Here is a 12084-nt window from a genome sequence, read left to right on the forward strand (position 1 = left end):
CGCTGCTTCAGCAACACGATTTAAGATAGTATGGGAGATAATATCAAAAATGTGGGAAAGTCGATTTCAAGTAGACTTGATGACAAATTTAAATCTGTTTTCGGAATTCTTATCGCTTCATTAGATTAATTGGTATGTTTGGAAAAAAACACGTCGAAAATACTATGTCACGCGTGTGTTAGACGAAAAGAGAAAATCACGGTATCGAATCCCCTTAATAAATTCATCTATTCTGTGACTGTGCTATATATAGTTCAGTGGGTAAAACCTACCCGTGGTCGTATTGTTATCAATGTCGTGGCACTTTTTATCACGGATATAGATATCCGTGCTTAGTGCTTTTTATCAATTCGTGGCCCATGCCACTAAACGTATATGGCTTATCCGTTATCGTGGCAATATTATAACTCGACTTATGAGAAATGAGAATTTAGAAGGAAGAAGAAGTAAGAAGTAAGATCTAGTAACAACTTACGACAGAACCACTGAAGAGTGGAGACATCTTAATATCTTATATGGTCATATGAGTATAACGACTGGACAGTAGACGTTGAACTTTAACTTCGTACTATTGACCGATATCGTCTTATTTTTATTTAGTAGGTACTTTAATTAGTATTTAAAAACTTAACTGATTCATCATGTCGTCAAGTGATTGGAACGAAGTAAAATTGTTGGCTGCTGACTTTCAACGCATTCAGTTGACCACTTCGTCCCAGAGGTAATTTTTGTTACCGTGTACTCTTTCTTAGTTGGATATACAACATATAATATAACATGCACATAATCTTATTTTATTTTGTGTTTTTTCGTCTTCTTAGACTAGGGGAAAGAAATTGTGTAGAAATAGTTGCGAAATTGATCAGTACCAAGTTACTGGATGTAGTGTTCACAACTGATGGTAAAGAATATGTAACACCAGTACATTTGACAAAGGAATTAAAAGATGAAGCCTATGTCCAAGGAGGTGTGTATTATAATATATATCTAAATATTTTTAACAAACATTTAAAGTTACAATAAATTGTATGTACATTTGTGTGAGATGTTTGCCTTAATAGCTTGCTTATGTGTTTGTTGACATAGTTGATTATTTAACAATGAAGAACAACCTAGCAAAATATATAAGACTTATTAATAAATATGTAGGTATACGATATTGATATAATTAAGTATTAACAAAAAAATGTATGTACACTTTTATTTAAGCCACTTGTCAGTGTGGCAAAACATCCAAGTTTTATTTTAATTCTTTGACTTGGTCTTTAAAATTGATATTGTATTGCCCGTAAAACTACGATACAAAAAAATATTAGGTACATATATAATATTTAGTAATTAGAGTAATGAGAATAAATTGTCTAGGTCGTATAAACATACTAGATGCTGCTAGAGCTTTAAAAGTTGATCCAGACGTTGCTTCAAACTTGTGTGAAAAATTAGCCAAGGATGAACCTGATGATTATTGTATTGTTCACGGTCAATTGATTGGATTGACTTATTTGGATCAGATTGCTGAGGATGTACTTGACAAACTAGAACAAAATGGACACATAAATGCATTAAAAATATCTCAGCAATTTGATTTGCCTGTGGATATAATTGATTCGGTAAAACAACAATTTTTTTTTATCTTCTCGAATAAATTGTAATTCCTAATAATAATAATAAATAATTTACAATTCAGATGCTTGAAAAACGCAATAAAAATTTGGCTTTTAATCTACACAAAAATAAAAACAATCCATACTTATATTACACCGATTCTTACTTCAATTCTATTAAAAGAATTGTTAGAGGAGCTCTTCTAGCTACTACTCGGCCAGTCTTATGTACAGCTATTATAAATCAATGTTCTCTTGATGAAAAAGAATTTTTTAGTAAGTACCTACAATTATTTATCATTTTTTTTTTGCCGTATTCAATATTATTGGTTATGTTTATAACACAATAATATTTAGGTACCTTATGCCAATGGTTCCCAATTGGTTGTCCTCGAACCCTCAAGGGGGCGCTGATGTTAGGGGTCCGCGGTTTTGTAGTAATGTAGTGATTTTTGATTTTTATTTTAATTTAGTGAAATTATTAAATGCATAGCCGTAAAATTACGGTTATTTTTGGACTATTGAAACTCGATTTACCCTGAAAAAGGTATTAATTAATTTATTTAATTTGAAAAGTAAGTCTTTACAATAGAGGGGTCCCCGTACCAATTATGCTTTGGCTAGGGGTTCGTGGCTTCATACTAATTGAGAACCACTGCCTTATGTTAACCCAACTAATATTATCATGTACTAACAATTAGTAAAACAAATCTTCATTGTTAGTCTCTTTAAGTTGTTTAATACTTACAAGGCAGATGGTCATTTCTATTGCATATGGTAACCTAATAAATATGATAAACAATTTTATAAGAAAAAAATGTATGTAATAATTTTTTAACTTGTATATTTCAGCTGTATTTGAGAGTTTGTTAGCAGAAAAACAAGTACCTGGGATGTTAACAGACCGAATTGGAAATTCATGTACATATATTCCAAACATACATACTAAAACTCTAAATAATTGGGTTATGAATTTCTACACCAACAATAACTATTTAGGTATATAATTATCTAAGTATTATAACGATGTTTGTGAATCTATCATTTATAACCATTCTTTAGGAATGGCAAACAATTTTATTTTAAATTTCAGTACGTTGGAATGAAAATAGGTTTTTCGGTCTATTTAAAATCCGTTCAAGTGTTAAATAATATCCTTCCACTTGGTGGCTATTGACTGAATACTAATGTTACTTAAAAATATTTTCAGATTATGAAGCAATGAATAGCGTTGGTATAACTGATCCTATTTCTTATATTTCACGTATGCAACTTGGAAAAGAATTAATTGCATTGACCACATGTTCTGTTGGTCCCAAAATATTAGATGACATTTCTGCTGCTATAGAGGAATGTATTTCAACCGGAACTTGGATTGATATTATGGTTTGTATTATCTCCTCTAGTTTTTAAAAATATTTTTTTCATTTAAATATAAATGTATATAATTGATATTTAGGATTTTGTACCAGTAGTTTTTGACACAAAAGACGGAGTATTGGTTTTGGAATATTTGTTAAAAAAAAATAAAATATCAAAGGGTTTTCAAATTTTTGATGATACCGCATTGGTAACCGATAAATTTATAGAAGTGCAATCTGAACGTATAATCAATACATTAGATGCAAAAGTAAAAAAGGTATTGTTAACTTTTACTGTGGTCTATATGATATTTTTATAATAATTAATTATAAACATTATACTTAAAACTGTAGAAATTATGTTAATGTTAATTTTAGATTATTGAGTCTGGAGAATATGCAAATGCTTTGATAAATTGGAAAATCCAACAAAAGCTTGCAGAGGATAAAAACCCGGAACTCAGTCGAAAAGAAGAACGTAAAAAAAAATCTGGCGGAAAACACGGTGGTGGAACACAGGTAATTAATTTTGATTTAACATGTTGAATGTGTACTGATGTCATTTGGCATCCAACATTCATTTAAAGTTAATGGTTTATTATTCCTTACGCGTTGCTGGATGTTTTTAAATATGTATACATACGTCGTTAAGAACAGTTTTTTTTATTTTATTTTTTTATTAGACTTGTTTTTACTTTATACATACGCACTGGGAGAAAACTGCAAAAAGACATACGCAGTCGACGTGTTAAGACAAAATATAATTTTCAAGCAGTTTTAATTAATAGTTAAATTTGCTTACATTAATTTGCTACTATTATTTATATTTGATGCATGCTCACTACAATAGAATTTAATAACAAGTCTATCTTATTTTAGGGACGAGAAACTAAGATAAAGGCTGTTAAAAAAAAATATGGACAAAAATCAAAACAACATGATTCTGATTCTGATGAACAGGAAAATAAAGTAGTTTCTAGTGAACAATTTATGATGGAAATTGTTAACGCAGATGAAATTAGAGAAAATTTAGAAAATGATGAAACATTTAAAGATGTTGATGAAGATAAGAATTCTTTAATAGAAAAAATTGTTTCATATCTCTACCCGTAATACATATATGTTAATATAATTAAATAAAAACACATAAGAAATTAAGAAAAATTGAATATAACTCTTGGTTTTAGAATTTTGAATAAAGAAGCTCTAAGGAGATCACAAGAAATTTATGATCAAGTAATGGCAAACCGGATGGGTGATCGTCGTAGAGTACATCAGGACTTTCGAGACAAACTTTTATTACTTTTGTCTGATTTACATCAATATATTAAAGGTATTCAAAAATTTGATAATACTGAAACTCAAGGACAGCTCACGTCATTCTTGTTAAAATCTATTGGTGGAGAGATTGTAGAAATAGTTAAATGCTATGTAGCACAAAATAAAGAACATAACTCAGAGGTATTATATATTAATAACTCTAATAGTTACATTAATTTCTATGATAAGCAATTTTATTATTTCATATTATTTTTCAGTCAAAATCTAACCAATATGATAAACAAGTTGAAGATGCCATTGAAAAACTTCAAAAATCATTGACATCTAAACTGATTGATGATTTCCATGAAGCTGTCGATGAGTTATTGTCTTCTGTAGATATAGTACAAAAAAAACACGATCGTAAAAAAGAAAGGTACTTATATAATAAATATATACATAATACATTATTTATATTAACCTTTTTCTTAAAATTATAATCTTCTTACATAATATACGTTTACACATTTTTAAGTTTTTAACCACTTGTTGTTTGTCAGGGAACATTTACAAAATAATCGTCAACTTCTTTTGAAATCGCTATCAGACATTGAGGATGACAGTGCACAAGTACTTTTAATTGCTACACAAATACTTTTCCAATCTATTACACAGACAATGATTAAAGTCTCGGGGAAATTTGTATCTGTCCTCTTGGGATTTTTACAAAAACACATAAGTGATCAGGAATTTTCTGTTCTACAAAATTACCATGGTATGATTCTTAGTACCTTTTATTGTACGGTTTTTACTAAACAAGAATATCATTCTGTATTTTTAAGATCTTGTTGTACAACTCTTGAAAGCTGAAGATCCTGAAGAAAAAAATAATATTAAATCAAAACTAGAAGAAACTACGTGCAATGTGAAAAACCTCGTGATCAATTTTAAAAAGTCTTAAGATCTTTTAAATTGTTTTTTGAATGTTATTTATAACAGCCAGCCCTGAGATATTACATTATATTTACTTCATGGCCTAGTTGCACTTGCCTTGCTATTAAATACAATTATTATTGAAAATTGATAATATTATATTATATGTCATAATATACAACAAATTATATTATAATTATGTCAATATGTCATATCAAATGTAATTTAACGGTGATAAGAATAACTTATCATTAAATGGGTTGGTTTAGGGTTAGAATTAAGAAGTACATATTTAAAATAATTTTATGTTGTGTAATTTGTACAGGTCAAATTGTTGTTCACCATTTGAATGATGTGGAATGCCACAATGTTTGTGCAGTTTTATATTGTTTATGTATTTCACATTCACGAGTACATGACACAGCATAATCATAATCTATAAAATTATAATTAATAACATAGAATGTTTGCTGCGACCTTTCCTGAACTCATGTTTGAACTAAGTAATATTGTTAATCTATTAACATAATAATTCAGACAATTAGTGTAAGATTCTCAAGATTTGACATTACTCTTGAAAAAAAAGGATAATTATTCTAAAAGATAAAATAGATATTGAATTTAATTTAATATTTAACAAATATACAAAATGTCATAACATAGTAATTTATTCTAAATCATGTGTTCAAAGAATAGGATTGCAATCAGCTAGTGTGACTTGATACTCTCTGAAGACATAATCACTGGAAATATTTATTCAAGAGACGAATACTGGAAACAATCTTAATATACATAGTTCAGTAGAAATTGTATTTAGTTTTAGTTATACTGGATAATTATGATATTTCATAGCATTGCCTCACTAGATAAATTAACAGAAAATGTATCAATTACATAAACATAAAACCAGTATCAATGCACAAACAAACTTGAATCAATCTCAAATATAGTGTCATTAAAGTTGTTAAGATACGACCTTTTATATCATGTCGACATCAGTTCTACAATACTAATGATTTGATTAAATATCTATTGGCGATAATTATAAAAGAACAAAACAAAAACTGTACTTTTTTTGTTAACTACTATAAAACTGTTATTTTAAATTATCAATTGAATCTGAACATATTATGCACAATGGCCAATGTGACTCAAAAGCAGACAGAAAAAGCGTAAAAAAACTATATTTTTTGTAGGTTTATTAAAATTTTATATTGACACCACGAAATTTTTCATACATAAAGAAAATCGCCCATTAACATAATTACGCGATAATGCCAATAAAAATGACTTAAAAAAAAAAAACAGGTACAACTTATAATAAACATTTTTTTACAAAAAGAATAAAATAATAGAAATAAAATAATAATTACAAAAAGTTGTATAATATTCATATATTATGTTAAATATTTTTATGATTATCTAAAGGGTTGTTGATGAACGTTGTTTTAAATTAATAAGATATTTCTACAATAATATTCTTAACTTTAGGCACCTACTTCATCCATTGGAAAAATTTTCATAATTTGACAGCAATGATATTTTCAATTCTCAAAAAAGATTTAGATCAATATTTGGCAATAAACTGATTAAGAGATAATATGAAATAGAAACAATTTCTCATTGAGATATAATAATATATAATAAAAATGCATTTTTGTAAATTATTAGACATCTTCACTTTCTAGTTTAATTTTTGAAAAATCAAATTCTTCTCCAGTGGCTCGTTTGTAAATATCCAAAACATCCAAGCATGTTGTCTCAAAATGTGATGTAGCATCGTACGACTTTGAAATAAATAACTTGCTATCCTTTCCATCGTCAATAGGCTCATAATAATCAGAAATGGATACAAATTTCTGTTTGATTGATCCCAACAAATCCAAACCAGGTTTGATCTCCAATTCTGGGTTACTAGTTTCAACTTTGGAAGAAACCATAGCAATAAACCATCCTTGTGCAGACACTTGATGGGTGTTGCTTACTAACGAAACATAGATGTCAGACTTACGGTTGACCTGGTTCTGTGGAATAATAATCTGAGTAGAAAGCGCGTCACGGGTGTTTGGTATAGGATGATTTAATAAGCATATGCAACGGATTACTTGACCTGTTTTTTTTACTCTTTCTTTTATGTAAGACGGATCACAGAATACTTGTTTACACTTAGCGACAACGCCACCACTCTTAATGCCCACAACACTCGATCCTTCAAAAACGATTTCATCAACGGGAGTATTCAACATGTAAGTACCACCATAAATAGCACTAAGACGAGCAAAACCTTGAGGTAGTTCTCCGAGCCCGTACAAAGGATACAGATACGGACTTTTTCCATAACGAGCTAGAGAATCACTGTACAACTTAATGCGTCTGATTAAATTGGCAGCGGGTTCGTTGACATAGTCATCATTAAGATAGAGAGCCAGAGCATGGCCGGTAAAGTCCTGAGTGTTCTTGTCCAAACCAAACTTGGTGTACAGCTGATAGGCGGACATGCGCTGCGGGTCAACATCCTTCCATGTCTTGGGGTCGTTTTCCTGGAAGTCTTGCACGAATATCAGGAAATTTCTGAACCGCCTTTTCTCAAATATTCCCATCAGATCCGACGACAGCGCTTCCTTCTGGTCGACTGGCACCTTGTAAATTTTGCCGCCCTTGTACACATAGCTACCCTCAACCGACTTGAATTCCAAGTAGCGCGTCACGCCCGTGTGTATGAGCAACTTGACCAGCAGACCGTTGGCCATGAGGAACTTGGGCACCAGGTCGACATTCCAGTCACGGCCGCGCCCGTGCTCCTTCTCGTCGGGTTCCTTCACGCCGAACTTCTGGAACAGTTCCTGCAGCGGCGTGATCGATGCGGACTCACCGCCGTAGTACTTGTTGCGATCGACGTGCAACACTTTCTTTCCCGAAACCGACAGCATACCGGACAGGATGCATTCCTTAAGACCGGTGCCCAGCACGATGCAGTCGTACTCTTCGTCCATCGTTAATTATTAATTATGATCTATTATGATGCGCCAACGACACGCTGCGTGTCCTAACAGCCCGGTTGAAGCTCCGATCGGATAAGCTCACAACAAAATAACAAAAACACGAAATCAAAAACGATTGACGAAAAATTATAACCGCGCTATTAGATAGAGTTGCAAGTATGTTATTGATTGTTATTATTATCGTTCCTCGTGTCACGAGCCTGTGTCCTTTAATATTTTAGACGCGAACAAAAAGAGTTTAGGAAAACGTCGAATTGTTGTGGTAGAGAGTCGGACACAATAAGGTGTACGTCTGTACACTACTATAGTAATAGTACTGGGTACACTATATTACTATACTATATAAATGACGTCGACGAAAATTCTTCAATCGGAAATATCAATAAAAAAAATTGATAAAACACTGGGAAGCTAGTCAAGGTCACACTGTTTGGTACAGTGTACACAAAGAAAACACATATTATTATGGACAACAGATTCTCCACCGAGAGTACAATCACAATTCATATGTAATCACACGGTCTTAGATTATATATGTGTAATCACAACCACAGTTGTTGAATTCTCAGACATAAATACATAATATACCTAATTATGTTTATATAATAATATATATTATATAATATAATATTCTGTGGTTGAATTGAAAGTTCAACAACTACAAGCAAGCTGCTGCTGTGCATTATTAATAGTACTGATTATAGTGATTACCACCGCAATATTAAAATATTATTATTATAAAATATAAATATAAAAATATATGAATTATATACCTCTTACTGTTATTAGCCAGTAGCCAGTAGCTATTAGTTATGATATATTTTAATATTTGTTATTTGTATCGTTGTTATACTCTTAAAAAAATACAAGCTAAATTTAGGCTAATTTAGCTTATCATTACCATAATGCTTAAACAATCACTGTCCTATAGGGCATAGAACATGTCCGATTAAACAAGAGAAAAATAAATAGAAATTTCAAATTGTATGCTTAATGCTCAATATTAGTATAATAGATTAGTATATTATAAATAATTATAATCGACTTTGAGGAAACTTATAAGATTTATTCAACTGTCTCTCATCAGACAAATCTAAATTTACAAGAAATAAGATAGGTAGATACTTAATTTAATTTAAACAAATACAAATAATGGAAATGTAATATTATAATATACAATTAACATATTTTAATAGGTACCTAAATGGCTAAATATAATATGTTATCTTCAATGCTCAATAATTAGCTCATATCAATTTTTACTAGTGAATGGTATGAACCTATGAACTTATGATGGAATGATTAATTTATCATTATAAATGTATAACTCAAAAATTTAATTTATCAATTAAGGGTCCAGGTGCCAGTTTTTCAAATTTTCCGCATTTCTATACAATTTTGAATTTGAAAATTAAATTGTATATTTTAGTTGCCACCTCAATTATAATACTTTTCTACTACGCGATACCTATTTGGCGGGGGGGGGGGGGGTGATAGGGTGTATTACATCGATAAAAAAACATACTTTACAGGAAAAACTCTCACAACTCGTAGATTGGTCCGATTTCAAATTTGTTTTTGTTAGATAGAGGAAGATATTTTACAGGGCGAATTGGACTTCGATTTTTGATTACGTTGCTAAAAACAAAAAATAATGCAAAAATTAAAAAGTTGTAAAAATGGATTAAATTCAAACTTATAACATAAGATTTATAAAAATAGCTTTGAAAATCCAAGTCCAATGCGCCCTGAAAGAAGCTTCTTCTATCTAACAAACAAAAAATTACGAAAATCGGACCAATCTACGAGGCGTGAGGTTATTGTTCAACTTTTGTAACAGATTGCTAAATAAAAAAATTATGTTAAATAAATAAATAAATAAATAAATAAAAAATAAAAATCAATTGTAATTTTTGAACTTTTGTTAAAAATGTTTTGTGTTATATAATATTTAAACAAACCATTTACTTAGTGCACATGATGATTTTATAATAATGCTCATCCCATTTTTACGTTTATTAATTATGCATATACCTATTCAAATTCTTATTCTTGAAATTATTTTATTTCAAAGACGACATTCTCGAATACTTTGATTTTTTTACAACATTTAGGGAGTATCTTGTATTCTTGTGGCTATATTGGTTTTAAAATGAGAACCTACATGTTTTAATGCATTAATCAGATGATTTTTATAAAAATTGTAATTTAAATGTATGAAAATTGAAATCGAAATTTAAACAAAAAGTTTCTTAGATATTCTATTTTAAATACTATAAAAATAATAGTCTATTAAAAGGATATTATTTACTTTTGTTTTGAAAATTATCAATATTAATCATTTAATAGTTTAGACACAAACATTTTTTAATATAAAAAAAATTGTTGGAATATAATAATAATAATTTTTATTTTTTTTTATTATAGCTACTATAGCATAACTTACTATTATAGCTCAACGAATAATAATAATTATAATAAGTAATAATTATCAACAAATTTATATTTTATATTGCATAGGTACCTAAGTACCTGTTTAATTATAATTACTGAGCTCGTATCCGTATTCCATCTCCAAAGTATTTAACAGACTATCATTCTTATTCCTTAGTTAAACTAGAATTACCTTACCCAGAACCTTTTCTTCTAAATTTAAATTTATAATACATACATTTTTTTCAGAAAAATCATCTGATTTAAAATTTTCATTACAACATGTAGGTTCTAATTTTAAAAATCAATGTTGTTATCACCACATGATAGTGGACACTCTTTATTCTTTAAAATATGTTTTGAAAAATTTAAATATTTTAAAATATTAGCTTTAGTTACACTTAAAAATTCCAATATCAAAATTTGAATACACAGTTTATTCCACGAGGGAATAATCAGTTTTTGCGCACCAATAATGACGGGAGTGCTGGATCCCATTATTTTCCTCTCCAAGACTCCAACCATCCTAATTAATCGATAGACGTCACCCGAGACCGAACATTTCTGACTCTTGACGAACTTATACCCTTTTTTTCCAAGTTCTCATGGGAATTGGGAACATTGATCGGTGGACTGATTATGATCTTGTGGAATAGACTAGATCAACAATGTTGCATGATTTAAACAAAAATCTGGATTGAGCGTGTTTAAAAAATCACCATGTATAGACACACCACATAGGCTAAATTATTATGAATGTATTATATAATTTAAATAAAGAAAAAAAATTGTTTGATATGTAAATTCATTATTTTTATTCAGTCTGTGAATATCAATATTATTAAATTATGAGCTGGGAATCTTTGATTTTAAAACAGTCCTACAATTTTTTAATTGTGCTTATAAGTTATACTCTTATTACGATATACGTTAAATGTTAATAATAATATTATCAAAGCTCACCAAGCTTAGCTTACGGTGTATACACTATAGTACTATACAATGTGTTATACGTATTAGTGTTATACCTAGTGATATTATGTACCTATACCTACTTACTATTTACTACTTATTTAGTTATGTGTGACGCCAAGTTTTTAATATTTGTTGGATAGTGTAGGATACTCGGATATCGGAGTATATATTAATACCAAAATTGATTTTCAGGAAGTTTTAGAAATTATTCTTTTTAAGAGGATGTCAGCGCACTATTCGTTTTCTCTCTCTGGCCCACACGCAACATAGACAAAACGCATTTACGCAAAATCATTTTTTCTATGCGTTTAAGTAATCTTAGAGTAAAGTCACCTATTACAAAAAAGATAGAGAATAATACTTTTGAGGGAATGACATATCGATTTGTTTAAATATTGTCTCAAATCAATTTAAACATCATTTAAATTTACAACATTTTTTTATTTATTTTGAAAGTGGAATACATAGTCAAATAATAATAAAATATAAAATCGATATGTCATTCCCTCAAAAGTA

The 12084-nt window shown here is 29.5% G+C and overlaps 2 protein-coding genes and 1 long non-coding RNA gene across 3 annotated transcripts in view; 1 reads left to right on the top strand and 2 right to left on the bottom strand.

Moving 5' to 3' along the window:
- The first annotated feature begins 279 nt into the window (after positions 1-279).
- On the top strand, positions 280-5821 carry LOC100167495 (E3 UFM1-protein ligase 1 homolog). Its single transcript, XM_016806771.2, has 14 exons — positions 280-453; positions 601-721; positions 822-967; positions 1366-1610; positions 1688-1880; positions 2457-2603; positions 2815-2990; positions 3064-3243; positions 3344-3484; positions 3845-4074; positions 4153-4426; positions 4504-4661; positions 4786-5000; positions 5068-5821. The coding sequence occupies exons 2-14, from the start codon at positions 642-644 to the stop codon at positions 5184-5186; spliced, it is 2304 nt and encodes a 767-aa protein (XP_016662260.1). The 5' UTR covers positions 280-453; positions 601-641; the 3' UTR covers positions 5187-5821.
- Positions 5822-6336: 515 nt separating this feature from the next.
- Positions 6337-8521, bottom strand: LOC100168945 (rab GDP dissociation inhibitor alpha). The gene has a single exon (XM_008187706.3). It carries the CDS (start codon positions 8149-8151, stop codon positions 6826-6828), a length of 1326 nt encoding a protein of 441 aa, XP_008185928.1. The 5' UTR covers positions 8152-8521; the 3' UTR covers positions 6337-6825.
- Positions 8522-9660: 1139 nt separating this feature from the next.
- LOC107884507 overlaps positions 9661-12084 on the bottom strand; it is a 9323-nt gene continuing 6899 nt past the window's right edge. The window contains exon 3 of the long non-coding RNA XR_003839687.1: positions 9661-9798. This is a non-coding gene — a long non-coding RNA (uncharacterized LOC107884507). The remainder of the gene's footprint in view (positions 9799-12084) is intronic.

The sequence above is a fragment of the Acyrthosiphon pisum genome, chromosome A2, assembly GCF_005508785.2.
Source record: "Acyrthosiphon pisum isolate AL4f chromosome A2, pea_aphid_22Mar2018_4r6ur, whole genome shotgun sequence".
NCBI lineage: Eukaryota > Metazoa > Arthropoda > Insecta > Hemiptera > Aphididae > Acyrthosiphon > Acyrthosiphon pisum.